The following is a 23,204-nucleotide window of genomic DNA, read 5'->3' as shown; positions in this document are numbered from 1 at the left end:
CGGGCTCTTTCCGCTGAGCCACGCTGCTTCTAAGCCTGTATACAGGATAAGGATACAGTATACGGAAAGCAGCGGGATTTGAACCGGCACATAGTAAGCTCTTCGTTGTGGGCAGGGAATGTGTCCGTTTATTGCTCTATTGTACTCCCAAGCGCTTAGTCCAGTGCTCTGCACACAGTAAGTGCTCAATAATAATAATAATAATAATAATGTTGGCATTTTTTAAGCACTTACTATGTGCAAAGCACTGTTCTAAGCGCTGGGGGGGATACAAAGTGATCAGGTTGTCCCATGTGGGGTTCACAGTCTTAATACCCATTTTACAGATGAGGTAACTGAGGCTCAGAGAAGTGAAGTGACTTGCCCAAGGTCACACAGCAGACATGTGGCGGAGTCGGGATTCGAACCCATGACCTCTGACTCCAAAGCCCGGGCTCTTTCCATTGAGCCACGCTGCTTCTCAATAAAATAAAAACGACTGACTGACTGTGAGCTCACTGTGGGCAGGAAGTGTGACTTTTACTGTTGTATCGTCCTCTCCCAAGCGCTTAGAGAAGCAGCGTGGCTCAGCGGAAAGAGCCCAGGCTTTGGAGTCAGAGGTCATGGGTTCGAATCCCGGCTCTGCCACTTGCCAGCTGCGTGACTTGAGGCAAGTCACTTAATTCCTCTGGGCCTCAGTTCCCTCATCTGTAAAATGGGGATTAAGACTGTGAGCCCCATGTAGGACAACCCGATAACTTTGTATCTACCTCAGTGCTTGGCACATAGTAAGAGCTTAACGAATAATATCGTTAGTATTATTATTGTATATGATGGATCCCCCCCGCCTTACCTCCTTCCCCTCCCGACAACACCTGTATATATGTATATATGCTTATACGTATTTATTACTCTATTTATTTACTTATTTTATTTGTACTTATTTATTTTATTTGGTTTATATGTTTTGTTTTGTTGTCCATCTCCCCCTTCTAGACTGTGAGCCCGCTGTTGGGTAGGGACCGTCTCTTTATGTTGCCAACTTGGACTTCCTAAGCACTTAGCTCAGTGCTCTGCAATCAATCAATCAATCAATCAATCAATCGTATTTATTGAGTGCTTACTGTGTGCAGAGCACTGTACTAAGCGCTTGGGAAGTCCAAGTAGGCAACATATAGAGACAGTCCCTACCCAACAGTGGGCTCACAGTCGAAAAGGGGGAGACAGAGAACAAAACCAAACATACTAACAAAATAAAATAAATAGAATAGATATGTACAAGTAAAATAAATAAATAAATGAATGAATAAGCAAACAAATAAACAAACAAACAAACAAATAAATAAATAAATAGATAGAGTAATAAATATGTACAAACATATATCCATATATACAGGTGCTGTGGGGAAGGGAAGGAGGTAAGATGTGGGGGATGGAGAGGGGGACGAGGGGGAGAGGAAGGAAGGGGCTCAGTCTGGGAAGGCCTCCTGGAGGAGGTGAGCTCTCAGTAGGGCCTTGAAGGGAGGAAGAGAGCGAGCTTGGCGGATGGGCAGAGGGAGTGTACAGTACTGTACTGTGTACTCTGCACACAGTAAGCGCTGAATAAATACGATTGAATGAATGAATGAATGAATGAATGAATGATCGACTGTCTGAAATCCAGCCCTCTGCCTTGGTGTTTTTGTCTGCAAAACCACTCCACCCTCTTTGCCCTCCCCAGAAACATGGAGACGGAGGGGAAATACCCAAGGAAGCCTTCATTCTCCTCCTCCTCCTCCCTTTCGCCTCCTCCTTCTCCTCTGGGACCCCAGTGTTCCCGCCTCCCCCGGCCCGATCCCGCCACTCACCCACGATGAGGCCGATCTCGCAGTTCTGGTCATCGTAGCCGCAAGTCATCATCGTCCCCACCGTGTCGTTCACCACGGCCACGATGTCGAGGTCGAAGTCCTGCCAGGGCAGCGGGGGCACAGAGGGCATCAGCCGGGCACCCCCGGGGACGGCGGGGGACCGGGCTGGGGCTGGCTATGGGATAGGCCCGAGGGTGGGCCGGGTGATTGGGAAGGCCTGGGGCCGGACTGGGGATAATAATAATAATGATGATGGCATTTATTAAGCACTTACTATGTGCAAAGCACTGTTCTAAGCGCTGGGGAATAATAATAGACTGTGAGCCCACTGTTGGGTAGGGACCGTCTCATATGTTGCCAACTTGTACTTCCCAAGCGCTTAGTCCAGTGCTCTGCACACAGTAAGCACTCAATAAATACAATTGAATTAATAATAATAATAATGGCATTTATTAAGTGCTTACTAAGTGCAAAGCACTGTTCTAAGTGCCGGGGAGTTTACAAGGTGATCAGGTTGTCCCATGTGGGGCTCACAGTCTTAATCCCCATTTGACGGATGAGGTCACTGAGGCCCAGAGAAGTGAAGTGACTTGCCCAAAGTCACACAACTGACAAGTGGTGGAGCCGGGATTCAAACCGAAGACCTCTGACTCCAAAGCCCGGGCTCTTTCCACTGAGCCACGGTGGGGAAGTTACAAGGTGATCAGGTTGTCCCACAGGGGGCTCCCAGTCTTAATCCCCATTTTCCAGATGAGGTCACTGAGGTGCAGAGAAGTGAAGTGACTTGCCCAAAGTCACACAGCTGACAATTGGCAGGGCCGGGATTTGAACCCATAACCTCTGACTCCAAAACCTGTGCTCTTTCCACCGAGCCACGACGGCAAGGGGGCCCGGTCACCCCTGGGACGCCGGGCTGGGCCTGGATGGGGGGTCGGGATGGGGATGGACTGGGGCTGGCGACTGTGAGCCCGTTGTTGGGTAGGGACCATCTCTAGATGTTGCCAACTTGTACTTCCCAAGCGCTTAGTCCAATGCTCTGCACACAGTAAGTACTCAATAATAATGATGGTATTTGTTAAGCGCTTACTATGTGCAAAGCACTGTTCTAAGCGCTGGGGGGATACAAGGTGATCAGGCTGTCCCACTTGGGGCTCACAGTCTTAATCCCCATTTTACAGATGAGGGAACTGAGGCACATAGAAATTAAGTGACTTAAAAATCATAATAATGATGGCATTTGTTAAGCGCTTACTATGAGCAAAGCACTGTTCTAAGTGCTGGGGGGGATACAAGGTGATCAGTTTGTCCCACATGGGGCTCACAGTCTTAATCCCCATTTTACAGATGAGGGAACTGAGGCACAGAGAAGTTAAGTGACAATAATAATAATAATGACAATGATGGCATTTGTTAAGCGCTTACTATGTGCAAAGCACTGTTCTAAGTGCTGGGGGGGATACAAGGTGATCAGTTTGTCCCACGTGGGGCTCACAGTCTTAATCCCCATTTTACAGATGAGGGATAATAATAATGATGGCATTTGTTAAGCGCTTACTATGAGCAAAGCACTGTTCTAAGCATTGGGTGGGGGGATACAAGGTGATCAGTTTGTCCTACGAGGGGCTCACAGTCTTCATCCCCATTTTCCAGATGAGGGAACTGAGGCCCAGAGAAGTGAAGTGACTTGCCCAAAGTCACCCAGCTGACAACTGGCGGAGCCGGGATTTCATTCATTCAATCGTGTTTATTGAGCGCTTACTGTGTGCAGAGCACTGTACTGAGCGCTCGGGAAGTACAAGTTGGCAACATATAGAGACGGTCCCTACCCAACAGTGGGCTCATTTGAACCCCTGACCTCTGACTCCAAAGCCCGGGCTCTTTCCATGAGCCACACTAAATACCGTTGAATGAATGAAGGAATGAATGAATGAATGAATGAATGAAAGAATGGCAGGGAGATGGCCGCTCCCAGGACACCGGACCGGGCCTGGCAGTGTGCTGGTCACCCATGGCACCAGGCCATTGATAGCAGGGGGTTGGGGGGGATTTGCTGGGGACTGGTGGGGTCCGGGGTGGGCAGAGGACCACGACGCAGATGGCGGGGAGCCCGGCCGGGGCCGGACTGGGACCGACAGGGGTCCGGGCCCTCGGCGGTGGGCGGGCGGGAGGTGCGGGAGAAGGGCAAGGGGGCATCCACTGACCCCTCGCTTGCGGATGGCATCCCGGAGCAGGGCCACGACGTCTCTCCCCTCCACCCCGCTGGACTTGAACCCCTTGGTCCACGTCACCAGGAAACTCTGCAGCGGGAGAGGGCAAAGCACACATCATCATCATCATCAATCGTATTTATTGAGCGCTTACTATGTGCAGAGCACTGTACTAAGTGCTTGGGAAGTACAAATTGGCAACAAATAGAGACAGTCCCTACCCAACAGTGGGCTCACAGTCTAAAAGGGGGAGACAGAGAACAAAACCAAACATACTAACAAAATAAAATAAATAGAATAGATATGTACAAATAAAATAAATATATAAATATTAGAGAACACATCTTCTCTAACACATGTTAGAGAAGCAGCGTGGCTCACTGGAAAGAGCCCGGGCTTTGGAGTCGGGGGTCATGGGTTCAAGCCCCAGCTCCACCAATTGTCAGCTGGGTGGCTTTGAGCGAGTCACTTCACTTCTCTGGGCCTCAGTTCCCTCATCTGTCAAATGGGGATTAAAGCTGTGAGCCCCCCCGTGGGACAACCTGATCACCTTGTAACTTCCCCAGCGCTTAGAACAGTGCTTTGCACATAGTAAGCGCTTAATAAATGCCATCATTATTATTATTATTACGTCGTGGGCACCGCATGGCAGAGACCCCAAAGCCGGGCGACCCTTGCCCACCAACCTCCAGACTAGGACATCCATCCTTCTAATAATAACAATAATAACGTTGGTATTTGTTAAGCGCTTACTTCCTCCCCCTCTCCATCCCCCCCGCCTTACCTCCTTCCCTTCCCCACAGCACCTGTATAGATGTATATATGTTTGTACGGATTTATTACTCTATTTATTTATTTTACTTGTACATATTTATTCTATTTATTTTATTTTGTTAATATGTTTTGTTTTGTTGTCTGTCTCCCCCTTCTAGACTGTGAGCCCACTGTTGGGTAAGGACCGTCTCTACATGTTGCCAACTTGTACTTCCCAAGTGCTTAGTCCAGTGCTCTGCACACAGTAAGCGCTCAATAAATATGACTGAATGAATGAATATGTGTCAAGCACTGTTCTAAGCCCTGGGTAGATACACGGTGATCGGGTTGTCCCACACGGGGCTCACAGTCTTCATCCCCATTTTCCAGATGAGGTAACTGAGGCCTAGAGAAGTGAAGAGACTTGCTCAAAGTCGCACAGCTGATAAGGGGTGGGGCCGGGATTAGAACCCACGACCTCTGACTCCCAAGCCCGGGCTCCTTCTACTGAGCCACACTGAGCGCTGGCCGAGGGACAGGGGAGTTCCCCACCCCGGCTCCTCCTGACCCGACATCGGAAGCAGCGGGAAGCAGAGACTGGAATTGGCCCCTATTTGGTAGATCCCTCTCCCTGAGGTGGGAGAGCCCAGGGGCTCTGAGCTCCCGGCAGAGCGGGCAGACCAGGGAGTGGGCAGAGCAGAGAGAGGAGGGAGTGGGCACATCAGGCTGAGAGGGAAGCGGGCAGAATGGGGAGGTGGGCAGAGAGGAGAGAGGAGGGAGTGGGCAGACCAGGCCGAAAGGGGAGTGGGCAGAGCGAGGAGTCAGCAGACTGGAAAGCAGACAGAGAGGGGAATGGGCAGCGTGGGCAGAGCGGAGAGTGGGCAGAGCAGGGAGTGGACAGATCAGAGAGAACACGGAGTGGGCACACCAGGCCGAGAGGGGAGTGAGTGGGCAGATCAGGCTGAGAGGGGAGTGGGCAGAGTGGGGAAGGGAGCAGAGAGGAGAGAGGAGGGAGGGGGCAGACCAGGCCAGAAGGGAGTGGGCAGAGCGAGGAGTGGGCAGAACGGGGAGAGCAAGGAGTGGGCAGAACGGAAAGCAGATAGGGGAATGGGCAGAGCAGAGAGTTGGCAGAGCAGGGAGTGGACAGAGCAGAGAGAACAGGGGGTGGGCACACCAGGCCGAGATGGGAGTGAGTGGGCAGATCGGGCTGAGAGGGGAGTGGGCAGAGTGAAAAGTCAGCAGAGCGGAAAGCAGACAGAGAGGGGAATGGGCAGAGTGGGCAGAGAGGAGAGTGGGCAGAGCAGGCAGAACATGGGGTGGGCACAACAGGCCGAGAGGGGAGTGAGTGGGCAGATCAGGCTGAGAGGGGAGTGGGCAGAGTGGGGAAGTGAGCAGAGAGGAGAGAGGAGGGAGGGGGCAGACCAGGCCGAAAGGGGAGTGGGCAGAGCGAGGAGTGGGCAGAGAGGGGAGCAGAGAGTGGGCAGAGCAGAGAGAGGAGGAAGTGGGCAGACCACGCCGAGAAAGGAGTGGACAGAGCGAGGAGTGGGCAGAGCAGAAAGCAGACAGAGAGGGGAATGGGCAGAGTGGAGAGTGGGCAGAGCAGAGAGAATGGGGGTGGGCACACCAGGCCGAGAGGGGAGTGAGTGGGCAGATCAGGCTGAGAGGGGAGTGGGCAGAGTGGGGAAGTGAGCAGAGAGGAGAGAGGAGGGAGGGGGCAGAGCAGGATGAAAGGGGAGTGGGCAGAGCGAGGAGTGGGCAGAGCGGGGAGTGGGCAGAGCGGGGAGCAGGGAGTGGGCAGAGCAGAGAAAGGAGGAAGTGGGTAGACCAGGCCAAGAAAGGAGGGGGCAGAGCGAGGAGTGGGCAGAGTGGAAAGCAGACAGAGAGGGGAATGGGCAGAGTGGGCAGAGCAGGGAGTGGACAGAGAGAGGATTGGGCAGAGCAGGGAGTGGACAGAGCAGACAGAACAGGGAGTGGGCACACCAAGCCGAGAGGGGAGTGGGCAGAGCGAGGAGGGGGCACGGCAGATTGCGAACAGAGAGGGGAATGGGCAGAGCGGGCAGAGCAGGGAGTGGGCAGAACGTGGCGCGGTGGGAGTGGGGAGGGCAGAGGCGGGGAGCAGCGGGCGGGCCACGTACCTCGTCCAGCTTGGTCTGGTGGCACGGGAAGGAGAAGGTGAAGCCCAGGGGCAGCTTCTTGTTCTTGATCTGGAGTTTCTCCATGAAGTTGGCCAGGCACTCGGCGATGTGATCAAACAGCTGCGGGCAAAGGTGGGCACACGGGGCAGTGACTATGGAGCCTGGGCTCAATCTTGCCCGTACCCTGCCCCTGCCACGCTCTCCCGGGTGTCCCTCAGAGCCCACACAGTTTTCCAGGTTTTCAGAAGTTTTCAGGGCCTCCATCGGAACGGGAGATTGAGGTATTTGATAAGTGCTTATTATGTGCCAAGCACTGCTCTAAACTCTGGGATGGATACAAGGTAATCAGGTAGGACGCGGTCCCTGTCCCTCAAGGGGCTCGCAGACTTAATTTCCATTTTACAGATGAGGTCACTGAGGCAACGAGCAGTGAAATGACTTGCCCGCAGTCCCACAGAAGACAAGTGAAGATGGGGCGGGGGGAGGGAGGAGGATGGAGCGTGGCTCAGGAGAAAGAGCCTGACCTTGGGAGTCGGAGGTCATGGGTTCTAATCCCGGCTCCGCCGCTTGTCAGCTGTGTGACTTTGGGCAAGTCACTTCACTTCTCTGGGCCTCAGTGACCTCATCTGTCAAATGGGGATGGACTGTGAACCCCACGTGGGACACCCCGATCACCTCTCCCCCTCCCCATCCCCCCCGCCTTACCTCCTTCCCCTCCCCACAGCACCTGTATATATGGATATGTTTGTATGAATTTATTACTCCATTTATTTTATTTGTGCATATTTCTTCTATTTATTTTATTTTGTTAATATGTTTTGTTTTGTTGTCTGTCTCCCCCTTCTAGACTGTGAGCCCACTGTCGGGTAGGGACCGTCTCTAGATGTTGCCAACTTGGACTTCCCAAGCGCTTAGTACAGTGCTCTGCACACAGTAAGCGCTCAGTAAATACGATTGAGGATTGATGATGTACTTACCAAGCGCTTAGAACAGTGCTCAGCACACAGTAAGCGCTCAATACTATTGAATGAATGAATGAACCTTGTATCCTCCCCAGTGCTTAGAACAGTGCTTTGCACATAGTAAGCGCTTAACAAATGCCATCACTATTATTATTATTATTAAGTAAATAAATGACAGCTGGGGACATAAGTTCTGTGGGGCTGAGGGAGGAATAAAGGGGAAAAATCCAAGTGCAAGGGTGAAGCAGAAGGGAGTGGGAGAAGAGGAAATAAGGGCTCAGTCCGGGAAGGCCTCTTGGAGGAGATAATAATAATAATAAAAATGATGGCATTTATTAAGCGCTTACTATGTGCAAAGCACTGTTCTAAGCACTGGGGAGGTTACAAGGTGATCAGGTTGTCCCCAGGGGGGCTCACAGTCTTCATCCTCATTTTACAGAGCAGGGATCTGAGGCCCAGAGAAGTGAAATGACTTTCCCAAAGTCACACAGGTGACAATTGGTGGAGCGGGGATTTGAACCCATGACCTCTGACTCCAAAGCCCGGGCTCTTTCCACTGAGCCACGCTGCTTCTCCATGAGAAGATGGGATGGGATTTTCCTGCCCCGTTCCAGATAACTGAGGACTTTAGGTCTTCGTCCAGATTACCCGATTCCTCATTCATTCGTTCACTCGAATTTATTGAGCGCTCCCTTTGTGCAGAACACCGTACTAAGCGTGTGGAGAGTACGACAACAGAACAATAAATAGACGTATTCCCTGTCCACAACGAGCTGACAGTCTAGCACCCTCCCGGCTCAGGGGCCGTCCGCAACCTCTGTTTCTCAGAGAGCGGTGGTCCTCTGAGGCCTTCACCCAATAATAATAATAATAATAATGGGATTTATTAAGCGCTTACTATGTGCAAAGCACTGTTCTAAGCGCTGGGGAGGTTACAAGGTAATCAGGTTGTCCCACAGGGGGCTCACAGTCTTAATCCCCATTTTACAGATGAGGGAACTAACGCTCAGAGAAGTGAAGCGACTTACCCAAGGTCACACAGCAGACATGTGGCGGAGCCGGGATTGGAACCCATGACCTCTGACTCCAAAGCCCGGGCTCTTTCCACTGAGCCACGCTGCTTCCCTCAATCCAGTGCTCCTCCCCGGGAAGGAGAGGCGGAAAGCCTCTTCTAGACTGTGAGTCCGCTGCTGGGTAGGGACCGTCTCTATGTGTTGCAAACTTGTACTTCCCAAGCGCTTAGTACAGTGCTCTGCACACAGAAAGCGCTCAATAAATACGATTGAATGAATGAAGGAGAGGCAGAAAGCCTCTTCTAGACTGTGAGCCCGCTGCTGGGTAGGGACCGTCTCTATATATTGCAAACTTGTACTTCCCAAGTGCTTAGTACAGTGCTCTGCACACAGAAAGCGCTCAATAAATACGATTGAATGAATGAAGGAGAGGCAGAAAGCCTCTTCTAGACTGTGAGCCCGCTGCTGGGTAGGGACCGTCTCTATATATTGCAAACTTGTACTTCCCAAGTGCCTAGTACAGTGCTCTGCACACAGAAAGCGCTCAATAAATACGATTGAATGAATGTAGGAGAGGCAGAAAGCCTCTTCTAGACTGTGAGCCCGCTGCTGGGTAGGGACCGTCTCTATATATTGCAAACTTGTACTTCCCAAGCGCTTAGTACAGTGATCTGCACACAGAAAGCGCTCAATAAATATGAATGAATGAATGAAGGAGAGGCAGAAAGCCTCTTCTAGACTGTGAGCCCACTGCTGGGTAGGAACCGTCTCTACATGTTGCCAACTTGTACTTCCCAAGCGCTTAGTACAGTGCTCTGCACACAGAAAGTGCTCAATAAATATGATTGAATGAATGAAGGAGAGGCAGAAAGCTTCTTCTAGACTGTGAGTGCACTGTTGAGTAGGGACCGTCTCTGTATGTTGCAAACTTGTACTTCCCAAGCGCTTAGTACAGTGCTCTGCACACAGTAAGTGCTCAATAAATAGGATTGAGTGAAAAGCCCCACAGCAAGGTCGGCTTTCGGACAAATCACCTTTGTGTTCCACTGGAGTGGGGGCGGTCAGGGGACGGGCGGGCACTTCCTCGATGGGACCCAGAGGGAAAAGGAGGGACGTGCCCCACTAAGGAAGAATAACAATAAAAATCATCGAATTTCACCTTGGCCCCTCCCAACTCACCTCGTTATTCTCCTACTCATTCATTCAATCGTACTTATTGAGCGCTTACTGTGTGCAGAGCACTGTACTAAAAGCGCTTAGCACTGTACACGCAGAGAAGCAGCGTGGCTCAGTGGAAAGAGCCCGGGCTTTGGAGTCAGAGGTCATGGGTTCAAATCCCGGCTCCAACACTTGTCAGCTGGGTGACTTTGGGCAAGTTACGTAACTTCTCTGTGCCTCAGTTCCCTCATCATCATCATCATCATCATCATCATCATCATCATCATCATCAATCGTATTTATTGAGCGCTTACTGTGTGCAGAGCACTGCACTAAGCGCTTGGGAAGTACAAATTGGCAACATATAGAGACAGTCCCTACCCAACAGTGGGTTCACAGTCTAAAATGGGAAGACAAAACCAAACATACTAACAAAATAAAATAAACAGAATAGATATGTACAAGTAAAATAAATAAATAAATAAATAGAGTAATAAATCTGTACAAACATATATCCATATATACAGGTGCTGTGGGGAAGGGAAGGAGGTAAGATGGGGGGGATGGAGAGGGGGACGAGGGGGAGAGGAAGGAGGGGGCTCAGTCTGGGAAGGCCTCCTGGAGGAGGTGAAATCTGTAAAATGGGGATGAAGACTGTGAGCCCCCCATGGGACAACCTCATCACCTTGTAACCTCTCCAGCGCTTAGAACAGTGCTTTGCACGTAGTAAGTGCTTAATAAATGCTATCATTATTATTATTATTATTATTATTATTATTATTATTACTAACCCAGCCCACACACTTCCCTCCTCTGGGGCCACTAATCTTCTCCTCGGGGCCTCCATCTCATCTGTCTTGCAGCCGACCTCTTGCCCACATCTTGCTTCGGGCCTGGAATGCCCTCACTCCTCAAATGATGATCGTGATGGCATTTATTAAGCGCTTACTATGTGTAAAGCACTGTTCTAAGCGCTGGGGAGGTTACAAGGTGATCAGGTTGTCCCACCGGGGGCTCACAGTCTTAATCCCCATTTGACAGATGAGGCCACTGAGGCCCAGAGAAGGGAAGCGACTTGCCCAAAGTCACACAGCTGACAACTGGCAGAGTCGGGATTTGAACCCATGATCTCTGACTCCAAAGCTTGGGCTCTTTCCACTGAGCCAGGCTGCTTCTCAAATCCCACAGACAATGACTCTCCCCCACTTCAAAGCCTTATTGAAGGCCCACCTCCTCCCAGAGGCCTTCCCTGACTGCGCCCTCCTTTCCTCTTCTCCCACTCCCTCTGGGTCACCCTGACTCGCTCCCTTTAATAATAATAATAATAATAATAATGGCATTTATTAAGCGCTTACTATGTGCAAAGCACTGTTCTAAGCGCTGGGGGGGTTACAAGGTGATCAGATTGTCCCATGGTGGGCTCACAGTTTTAATCCCCATTTGACAGATGAGGTAACTGAGGCACAAAGAAGTGAAGTGACTTGCCCAAAGTCACACAACTGGCAATTGGCAGAGCCAGGATTTGAACCCATGACCTCTGACTCCAAAGCCACACTTCTTCCCTTTGCTCTTCTCCCCTCCCAGCCCCACACCACTTATGTCCATATCTCTCATTTATTTATTTTTATTCATGTCGGTCTCCCACTCTAGACAGTCAGCTCATGGTGGCCAGGGATTGTGACAGTTTATTGTCGTGTTGTACTTTCCCAAGCGCTTAGTCCAGTGCTCTGCACACAGTAAGCGCTCAGTAAATACAATTGAATGTATCACCCGTTGTTGGATAAGGATTACCTCTATCTGCAGCCGAATTGTAATAATAATAATGATGGCATTTGTTAGGCGCTTACTATGTGCAAAGCACTGTTCTAAGCGCTGGGGAGGATACAAGGTGATCAGGTTGTCCCAGATGGGGCTCACAGTCTTCATTCATTCATTCAATCGTATTTATTGAGTGCTTACTGTGTGCAGAGCACTGGATTAAGCGCTTGGGAAGTACAAGTTGGCAACATATAGAGACGGCGGGCTCACAGTCTAGAAGATCAGAAGCAGCGTGGCTCAGTGGAAAGAGCTCGGGCTTGGGAGTAAGAGGTCGTGAGTTCTAATCCCGGCTCCGCCATTTGTCTGCTGTGTGACCATGGGCAAGTCTCTTAACTTCTCTGTGCCTCAGTTCCCTCATCTGTAAAAGGGGGATTAAGGCTGTGAGCCCCACGTGGGACAACCTCATCACCCTGTATCCCCCCCAGCGCTTAGAACAGTGCTTTGCACATAGTAAGCACTTAACAAATACCAACATTATTACTGTTTTAATCCCCATTTTACAGGTGAGGTAACTGAGGCACAGAGAAGCTAAGTGACTTGCCCAAAGTCACACAGCTGACAAGTGGTGGAGCCGGGATTAGAATGCTCAGTACAGTGTTCTGCACACAGTAAGTGCTCAGTAAATACAACTGAATGAATGAATGGATGGATGGATAAAGGGGAGGGAGACTAGGGATTCATTCATTCATTCATTCAATCGTATTTATTGAGCGCTTACTGTGTGCAGAGCACTGTTCTAAGCACTGGGGAGGATACAAGGTGATCAGGTTGTCCCAGATGGGGCTCACAGTCTTCATTCATTCATTCATTCATTCATTTAATCATATTTATTGAGCGCTTACTGTTTGCAGAGCACTGTACTAAGCGCTTGGGAAGTACAAGTTGGCAACATATAGAGCCGTTCCCTACCCAACAGTGGGCTCACAGTCTAAAAGGGGGAGACAGAGAACAAAACCAAACATACTAACAAAATAAAATAAATAGAATAGACATGTACAAGTAAAATAAATAAATAGAGTAACAAATATGTATAAACATATCAAAAAGTCAGGAATTCTAATACCAGCTCCTCCACTTATAATAGTAATAATAATAACGATGGCATTTATTAAGCGCTTACTATGTGCAAAGCACTGTATTTATTTATTTATTTATTTGGGCTGGAGAGGGGAATAAGGGCCCCACTTGCACCCTATTTAAAAAAAGTGAGGCAGCTATGGCCCAGAAACCACCCACCCCCAGAGCAAGAATCTTCTCCAAACTCCTCTGGAGTCACAGTGATTCCCTTCCATTCAATTCATTCAATCGTATTTATTGAGCACTTACTGTGTGCAGAGCACTGGACTAAGCGCTTGGGAAGTCCAAGTTGGCAACATATAGAGACGGCCCCTACCCAACAGCGGGCTCACAGTCTAGAAGGGGGAGACAGACGACAAAACGAAACATATTAACAAAATAAAATAAATAGAATATGTACAAATAAAATAAATAAATAAATGGAGTAACAAATCCGTACAAACATATATCCATATATACAGGTGCTGTGGGGAGGGGAAGGAGGTAAGGTGGGGGGGTGGGGGGGGGGGAGAAAGGAGGGGGCTTAGTCTGGGAATTTCCTCCTGATCGAATTCCCATTTCATAGGGTAAGGAAATGGAGGTCCAGGGACATTACACATCTATTCTATTTATTTTATTTTGTTAGTATGTTTGGTTTTGTTCTCTGTCTCCCCCTTTTAGACTGTGAGCCCACTGTTGGGTAGGGGCTGTCTCTAGAAGTTGCCAACTTGGACTTCCCAAGCGCTTAGTCCAGTGCTCTGCACATAAGCGCTCAATAAATACGATTGATTGATTGATTGATTACGTGACTTAGCCAAGGTCACCCAGCAGGCCAGTGGCGGGGGCAGGATTCAAACCCAGGCCCCCTGACTCATGCTCCGGCTGAATGGGGCCTGAAGGCCGCGATGGGGCAGGCCCTGCTGAGAGCTCACCTCCTCCAGGAGGCCTTCCCAGACTGAGCCCCTTCCTTCCTCTCCCCCTCATCCCCCTCTCCATCCCCCATCTTACCTCCTTCCCTTCCCCACAGCACCTGTATATATGGATAGATGTTTGTACAGATTTATTACTCTATTTATTTATTTATTTTACTTGTACATATCTATTCCATTTATTTTATTTCGTTAGTATGTTTGGTTTTGTTCTCTGTCTCCCCCTTTTAGACTGTGAGCCCACTGTTGGGTAAGGACTGTCTCTATATGTTGCCAATTTGTACTTCCCAAGCACTTAGTACAGTGCTCTGCACATAGTAAGCGCTCAATAAATACGATTGATTGATTACGTGACTTTGCCAAGGTCACCCAGCAGGCCAGTGGCGGGGGCAGGATTCAAACCCGGGCCCCCTGACTCATGCTCCGGCTGAATGGGGCCTGAAGGCCGCGATGGGGCGGGAAGAAAGGGAGGCGGGTGGGGGGAATAATAATAATAATGATGATAATAATAATAATGGCATTTGTTAAGCGCTTACTATGTGCAAAGCACTGTTCTAAAGGCTGGGGGGATACAAGGTGATCAGGTTGTCCCGCATGGGGCTCACAGCCATCATCCCCATTTTACAGATGAGGTCACTGAGGCTCCGAGAAGTGAAGTGACTTGCCCAAGGTCACACACGGCAGATGTGGCGGAGCCGGGAATGGGTCAAGAACGCCAAGGGATTTGATGACAGGGAGATTAAAGTGGCAAAGCTGAGATTAGGGAGGGTTTGGGGACACGGTGGAGGGGGAAAGGGGAGGGAGGAGGGATCGACCTGCTCCCTGTCACGGCAGCCTGCGAGCAAACTGACCCTCCGCTCCGGAAGGCCAGGGCTGGGGGGTGGGGGGCAATGTGGGGGTCACCGGGGGGCCTGACCCTTGAGCGGGGACATTCACTCATCATCAATCGTATTTATTGAGCGCTTACTATGTGCAGAGCACTGGACTAAGCGCTTGGGAAGTACAAGTTGGCAACATATAGAGACGGTCCCTACCCAACAGTGGGCTCATTCACTCGTATGAGAAGCAGCGTGGCTCAGTGGAAAGAGCCCGGGCTCTGGAGTCAGAGGTCGCGGGTTCGAATCCCAGCTCCGCCAATTGTCAGCCGGGTGACTTTGGGCGAGTCACTTTACTTCTCTGCGCCTCAGTTCCCTCATCTGTAAAACGGGGATGAAGACTGTGAGCCCCCTACGGGACAACCTGTTAACCGTGTAACCTCCCCAGCGCTTAGAACAGTGCTTTGCACATAGTAAGCGCTTAATAAATGCGCTTTATTTCTCTGTGAGCTTCTCTGTGCCTCAGTTACCTCACCTGTAAAATGGGGATTAAAACAGTAAAAAAAAAGGGAACGGGCTTTGGAGTCAGAGATCATGGGTTTGAATCCCCACTCCACCACATGGCGGCTGTGTGATCCTGAGCAAGTCACTTAACTTCTCTGAGCCTCAGTTACCTCATCTGTAAAATGGGGGTGAAGACTGTGAGCCCCCTACGGGACAACCTGATCACCTTGTAACCTCGACAGCGCTTAGAACAGTGCTTTGCACATAGTAGGCGCTTAATAAATGCCATTTAAAAAAAAAAAGAGCACGGGCTTTGGAGTCAGAGATCATGGGTTCGAATCCCCACTCCACCACATGACAGCTGTGTGATCTTGACGAAGTCACTTAACTTCTCTGAGCCTCAGTTACCTCATCTGTAAAATGGGGATTGACTGTGAGCCCCCTATGGGACCACCTGATCACCTTGTAACCTCCCCAGCGCTTAGAACAGTGCTTTGCACATAGTAAGCGCTTAATAAATGCCATTTAAAAAAAAAAAAGAGCACGGGCTTTGGAGCCAGAGATCATGGGTTCGAATCCCCACTCCACCACATGACGGCTGTGTGATCCCGAGCAAGTCACTTAACTTCTCTGAGCCTCAGTTACCTCATCTGTAAAATGGGGATTGATTGTGAGCCCCACGTGGGGCAACTTGATCACCTTGTATCCCCCCCAGCACTTAGAACAGTGCTCTGCACATAGTAAGCGCTTAACAAATGACATCATTATTATGATTATTATTATTCACAACCTCTTACTCTCAAGCCCGGGCTCTTTCCACTGAGCCACGCTGCTTCTGATCTTCTAGACTGTGAGCCCGCCGTCTCTATATGTTGCCAACTTGTACTTCCCAAGCGCTGAGTACAGTGCTCTGCACGCAGTAAGCGCTCAATAAATACGATTGAATGAATGAATGAATGACTTCAGTGAGCGCTTACTGCGTGCAGAGCACTGGACTAAGCGCTTGGGAGAGAACGCTCCCATGAGGAGCAGCATGGCCTAGAGGAAAGAGCACGGGCTTTGGAGTCAGAGGTCATGGATTCGAATCCAGGCTCCACCAGATGTCTGCTGTGTGCCTTTGGGCAAGTCACTTAACTTCTCGGAGCCTCACGTACCTCATCTGTAAAATGGGGATGAAGGCTGTGCGCCCCACGTGGGACAACCTGATCACCTTGTATCCCCCCCAGTGCTTAGAACAGCGCTTTGCACATAGTAAGCGCTTAACAAATGCCATCATTATCATTATTATTATTATTTTTTATTATTAACGCTAAACAGACACATTCCCCGCCCACAATGGGTTTATAGTCTTAGGGGGGAGATGGACATGAACAGAAAGAAATAAATGACGGCGATGGACGTAAGTGCCGTGGGGCTGGGAGGGGGGAAGGAAGAAAGTCAGGGTGACGCAGAAGGGAGTGGGAGAAGAGGAAAGGATGTCATCATTATCATCATCATCATCACCAATCGTATTTATTGAGCGCTTACTATGTGCAGAGCACTGTACTAAGCGCTTGGAAAGTACAAATTGGCAACATCTAGAGACAGTCCCCACCCAACAGTAGGCTCACAGTCTAAAAGGGGGAGACAGAGAACAAAACCAAACATACTAACAAAATAAAATAAATAGAATAGATAGGTACAAGTAAAATAAATAAATAAATATTTATTTATTTATCATCACATCTATTCTATTTATTAATTAATTAATTAATTAATTCATCCATTCAATGGTATTTATTGAGCGCTTACTGTGTGCAGAGCACTGGACTAAGCGCTTGGGAAGTCCAAGTTGGCAACATCTAGAGACGGTCCCTACCCAACAGTGGGCTCACAGTCTAAAAGGGAACAAAACCAAACATAGTAACAAAATAAAATAAATAGAATAGATATGTACAAGTAAAAGTCCTGTAATGTCATAATGTCATAATGTCATGTCATAATGTGATGTCACTATGTTGCCAGCTTGTACTTCCCAAGCGCTTAGTCCAGTGCTCTGCACACAGTAAGCGCTCAATAAATCCGATTGATTGATTGATTGATTGAAAGGAGGGCTGAGTCAGGGAAGGCCTCTGGGAGGAGACGGGCCTTCGGTAAGGCCTTGAACTGGGGGGGAGAGTCGCTGTCTGTTGGATCTGAGGAGGGAGCGCTCACCTGGGTGCCGCTGCCCCGCATGAGGTCCTCGGGGATGGCGTAGATTTGGTTCTCCATGTCCACCTTCTGCAGGCCGTTGTCCGTCACCCTCACCCGCAGCACGCGGAAGTTAGTCCCTCCTAGGTCCAGGGCCAGGAAATCTCCGTCCTCTGCGGGGCCGAGCACACGTGGACAGACAACGTCAGGGCCTCTCGGACGGCACGGCCCTCGGATACGGGCCTCGGACGGGCCCAATAATAATAATAATGATGATGATGGCATTCGTTGAGCGCTTACTTACTATCCCGGCTCCGCCGATTGTCAGCTGTGTGACTCTGGGCAAGTCACTTCACTTCTCTGAGCCTCGGTTCCCTCATCTGGAAAATGGGGATTAAGACTGCGAGGCCCATAGGGGATCAGCTGTGTGACTTCGGGCAAATCACTTCACTTCTCCGAGCCTCAGTTCCCTCATCTGGAAAATGGGGATGAAGACTGCGAGCCCCATAGGGGATCAGCTGTGTGACTTTGAGCAAGTCACTTCACTTCTCTGAGCCTTGGTTCCCTCATCTGGAAAATGGGGATGAAGACTGCGAGCCCCATAGGGGATCAGCTGTGTGACTTTGGGCAAGTCACTTCACTTCTCTGAACCTCAGTTCCCTCATCTGGAAGATGGGGGTGAAGACTGCGAGCCCCATAGGGGATCAGCTGTGTGACTTTGGGCAAGTCACTTCACTTCTCTGAGCCTCGGTTCCCTCATCTGGAAAATGGGGATGAAGACTGCGAGCCCCATAGGGGATCAGCTGTGTGACTTTGGGCAAGTCACTTCACTTCTCTGAACCTCAGTTCCCTCATCTGGAAGATGGGGGTGAAGACTGCGAGCCCCATAGGGGATCAGCTGTGTGACTTTGGGCAAGTCACTTCACTTCTCTGAGCCTCGGTTCCCTCATCTGGAAAATGGGGATTAAGACTGTGAGCCCCACAGGGGACCATCTGATCACCTTGTATCCCCCCATCCCCAGCGCTTAGAACAGTGCTTCACACATAGTAAGCACTTAACAAATACCATCATTATTATTATTATTGTGTGTGAAGCACTGTTCAAAGCGCCGGGGGGAGACACATGGTGATCAGGTTGTCCCACGGGGGGCTCGCAGTCTTCATCCCCATTTTCCAGATGAGGGAACTGAGGCGCAGAGAAGTGAAGTGACTTGCTCAAAGTCACACAGCTGACAAGTGGCCGTGGGCTGGGTTACTCAGTCAAAAGAAATTTATCTGAAATCAGGGTCTGGCACATGGTAAGCGCTTAAACGAATACCAGACTCATTATTTTTAGAATGTAAGCTCCTCGAGGGCAGGGATAGTGACTACTAACTATTGGACTCTCCCAAATGCTCAGCACAGCATGGTGATGGTATATGTTAAGCGCTTACTCTGTGCCAAGCACTGTTCTAAGCGCTTGGGCAGATACGAGTGAATTGGGTTGGGCGCCGTCCCTGTCCCACGTGGGGCTCACAGTCTTGATCCCCATTTTCCAGATGAGGGAACGGAGGCCCAGAGAAGTGAAGCGACTTGCCCAAGGTCACACAGCAGACACGTAGGAGCCGGGATTAGAATCCATGACCTTCTGATTCTCGGGCCCGGTTTCTAGCCACTAAGCCATGCTGCTTCTAAGCTCGTTGAGGGCGGGGATCATGTCTACTGACTGTATTGCCCTCTCCCCAAGCGCTCAGTCCAGTGCTCTGCACACCATCGACGGTGAGCTCCTTGAGGGCAAGTATCAGGTCTACTCATTCATAAATTCATTCAATCAATCAACCAATCAATCGTATTTATTGAGTGCTTACTGTGTGCACAGCACTGAACTAAGCACTTGGGAAGTACAAGTTGGCAACATATAGAGACGGTCCCTACCCAACAGTGGGCTCACATCAATCATTCAATTGTATTTATTGAGCACTTACTGTGTGCACAGCACTGGACTAAGCGCTTGGAAAGTTCAATTCGGCAACAGATAGACACAATCCCTACCCAACAACGGGCTCACAGTCTAGAAGGGGGGAGACAGACAACGAAACAAAACAAGTTGACAGACGTCAATAGCATCTACTAATAGAGAAGCAGCGTGGCTCAGCGGAAAGAGCCCGGGCTTGGGAGCCAGAGGTCCTGGGTTCTAATCCCGGCTCCGCCACTTGTCAGCTGGGTGACTTTGGGCAAGTCACTTCACTTCTCTGGGCCTCAGTTCCCTCATCTGGAAAATGAGCATGAAGACTGTGAGCCCCACGTGGGACATCCTGATCACCTTGTATCCCCCCCAGTGCTTAGAACAGTGCTTGGCACATAGTAAGAGCTTAACAAATGCCATCATTATTATTATTATTATTACTCAGTCTGTTGTCCTCCCCCAAGTGTTCAGCACAGCGCTCCGCACACACAGTAGGCCCCCCATCAATGCCATTGACTAGACTGTGAGCCCGTTGTTGGGTAGGGACCGTCTCTATATGTTGCCGACTTGTACTTCCCAAGCGCCTACCTGTATATATGTATATATGTTTGTACGTATTTATTACTCTATTTATTTATTCATTTTACTTGTACATATTTATTCTATTCGTTTTATTTTGTTAATATGTTTTGTTTTGTTCTCTGTCTCCCCCGTCTAGACTGTGCGCCCGCTGTTGGGTAGGGACCGTCTCTAGATGTTGCCAACTCGCACTTCCCAAGCACTTAGTCCAGTGCTCTGCACACAGTAAGCGCTCAATAAATACGATTGAATGAATGAATGAATGAAGTACTTAGTCTGCTGCTCTGCACACAGTAGGCGCTCAATAAATACGATAGAATGAATGAATTGATTTGGGCCTGCTCTGGGGGTACCCCAAGCCAAAGGGGGAGTGGGTCTCCCCAGGCCAAACCAAAATCCGGCCGGCATTCTCCACCTCAGGAATCTGCTGACCAGCGGTCAATCGGGATTAGAGGCACGGGAGATGCTTTGTGCTGGAATAAAACGTTCGCTTGGGGTGGGGACCTAAAACCAACTCTTTTTTTTGGTTTTTTTTTTTTGGCATTTGTTAAGTGCTTACTATGAGCCAGGCACTGTGCAAAGCGCTGGGACGGGTACAGGTTAATCAATCAATCAATCGTATTTATTAAGCGCTTACTGTGCGCACAGCACTGGACTAAGCACTTGGGAAGTACAAGTTGGCAACATCTAGAGACAGTCCCTACCCAACAGTGGGCTCCCAGGCTAGAAGGGGGAGACGGAGAACAAAACCAAGCATATTAACAAAATAAAATAAGTAGAATAGATATGTACAAGTAAAATAAATAAATAAATGAATGGAGTAATAAATACGTACAAACATAATGTTGGTGTTTTTTAAGCGCTTACTATGTGCCAAGCACTGTTCAAAGCGCTGAGGAGGATACAAGGTAATCAGGTTGTCCCACGTGGGGCTCACAGTCTTCATCCCCATTTTCCAGATGAGGAAACTGAGGCACAGAGCAGTGAAGCGACTGGCCCAAAGTCACACAGCTGACACGTGGCGGAGCCGGGATTTGAGCCCATGACCTCTGACTCCCATGCCCGGGGTCTTGCCATTGAGCCATGCTGCTTCTCAAGCGCTTGCACTTCCAAAGCACTTAGTACAGTGCTCTGCACACAGTAAGCGCTCAATAAATATGACTGAATGAATGATCATTATTATTATTATTATTATTATTATTGTTCTTTCCCGCCCAGTTCCCCTGTGTCCCCTATTCTGATGGTATTGACACCTGTCTACATGTTTCGTTTTGTTTTCTGTTTTCCCCTTCTACACTGGAAGCCTGTTGTCAGGTAGGGATTGTCTCATCTGTGGCCGAACTGTACTTTCTAAGCGCTTAGTACAGTAAGCGCTCTGCACCCAGGAAGTGCTCAATAAATACAATTGAATGAAGGAATGAGGAGCAGGAGGAAGAGGAGAAGAGCAGGAAAAGGAGGATTCCAGGAGCCGGTAGAGAGGCCTTAGTTTGGATTGAATGAATGAATCAATATGGAGAGGACTAATTAATAATAATAATAATAATAATGATGGCATTTGTTAAGCGCTTACTATGTGCAAAGCACTGTTCTAATTACCAGAGAGAAGCAGCGTGGCCTAGAGGAAAAAACCCAGGCCTGGGAATCAGAGGACCTGGGTTCTAATCCCTGTCCCCATCTATCCCTCTCTCCCTCTACTAGACTGGCAGCTCCTTGTGGGCAGGGAATGCATCTGTGTTATTGTTCTATTGTACTCTCCCGAACGCTTAGTAATAATAATAATAATAATGACAGCATTTATTAAGAGCTTACTTTGTGCAAAGCACTGTTCTAAGCGTGGGGGAGTAAAGATGAAGTAAAGACCCTGTGGTTATTTTAAAACTTTGTTAGGGGAGGAAGGTGTCGGATGAAGGAGCAGAGGATGTAGTATTATTGAGAGCAGCAGATTTTTCTATGAAATCTTTTGGGCTTTTAAGAGGAGTAAAGATGTTTACTATTCACTTTACCACCCTGCAACAGCTATCCAATTCAGATTATCTTCATTCCAGTTAAAAAAAAAAAAGTGGGTCATACTATCACATTTTAGCATAGTAAACTACACTTCCCTACAAAAGCATTCCTCTCCTAGAATTTCTTTCAATACTTCCTAGATACTTAAAGGTTTTAAGGTAAAGGACTATATTTTACTGACTTCAAGGAAGCATTTATAAATGGTTAAGACAAATACAAATAGATGATGAGTACGCTATATTATTATTTGGAAAATTCTGAGATAGATTATTTGCCAAGTTTTTTTTCTGCCAATTTTTTTTCTGCCCTGGGATCCCAGAATTTTTGCATAAATTGATACTTTTTACCTTTCATTTGATACATCTTCTGTAAAATTAGATCCTGCATGTGCATTCTTCCCCAGTGCTTTGCACATAATAAGTGTTTAGTACTACCTAGTAATGTATTTTCTCCACTGATGCTAATCAATGGAGGCATGTTACAGAATGTTCAGGGGTGACAAAACATATAGTGACAAAAGTTTACATTCTGCAACTACATAGTGCAGGCTTACAAATGAACAGATACACACACAAAAAAAATCCCCATTTTACAGATGAAGTAACTGAGGTGCAGAAGTGAAGTGGCTTGCCCAAAGTCACCCAGCTGACAAGAGGGGGGAGTCAGGATTTGAACCCATGACCTCTGACTCCTAAGCCCGGGCCTTTTCCAATGAGCCACGCTGCACTCAATAAATACGACTGACAGACTGACTCTCTCCCTGTCCTCACCTCTCCCTCTTTTCTGGCCCTGCCTCTCCGGCTCTGCCCGTCTGCAGTGTGACCTTGGACATGTCACTTCATTTCTCTGTGCCTCAGTTCCCTTCTCTGTCCAATGGGGATTCAATCCCTGTTCTCTCCCTTTTGATATGAATGAATAAATGAATGAATGATACGAGCCCCAACTGTGACTGTCTGCCATCAGTCTGACCAGACTATAATGTATCTACTCCTAGCGCTTAGTGCAGTGCTTGGAACACCATAAGTACTTAAATACCAAAATTATTATTTTGTCTAACCACATACATGATCATGGGATATTCATCACAATCAGATTCACAATAAAATGCCTGTCTTTTTTGCTCAAAGAAAAATGATGAAATCAAATGAGTTACCTCAGTTGCCTCAGTTCTCTCATCTGTAAAATGGGGATGAAGACTGTGAGCCCCACGTGGGACAGGGACTGTGTCCAACCTGATTTGCTTGTATCTACCCCAGCGTTTAGTTCAGTGCCTGGCACATAGTAAGTGCTTAACAAATACCTTTATTATTATTATTAATAATAATAAT

At 48.7% G+C, this 23,204-nt stretch overlaps 1 protein-coding gene across 1 annotated transcript in view; it reads right to left on the bottom strand.

The window, feature by feature from the left end:
• Positions 1-23,204, bottom strand: part of LOC119928684 (hexokinase-2) — a 132,486-nt gene that overhangs the window by 36,320 nt on the left and 72,962 nt on the right. The window contains exons 3-6 of the mRNA XM_038747161.1: positions 17,370-17,518; positions 6,922-7,041; positions 4,028-4,123; positions 1,827-1,926 (exon numbers count right to left, since the gene is read on the bottom strand). Of these exons, the coding sequence (XP_038603089.1) occupies positions 1,827-1,926; positions 4,028-4,123; positions 6,922-7,041; positions 17,370-17,518 (465 nt within the window). The remainder of the gene's footprint in view (positions 1-1,826; positions 1,927-4,027; positions 4,124-6,921; positions 7,042-17,369; positions 17,519-23,204) is intronic.

This window comes from Tachyglossus aculeatus, chromosome 5 (assembly GCF_015852505.1).
Source record: "Tachyglossus aculeatus isolate mTacAcu1 chromosome 5, mTacAcu1.pri, whole genome shotgun sequence".
In the NCBI taxonomy this organism is placed as follows: Eukaryota; Metazoa; Chordata; class Mammalia; order Monotremata; family Tachyglossidae; genus Tachyglossus; species Tachyglossus aculeatus.
The sequence above is the reverse complement of the archived record's forward strand: the minus strand, read 5'-3'. Positions and strand labels throughout refer to the sequence as shown.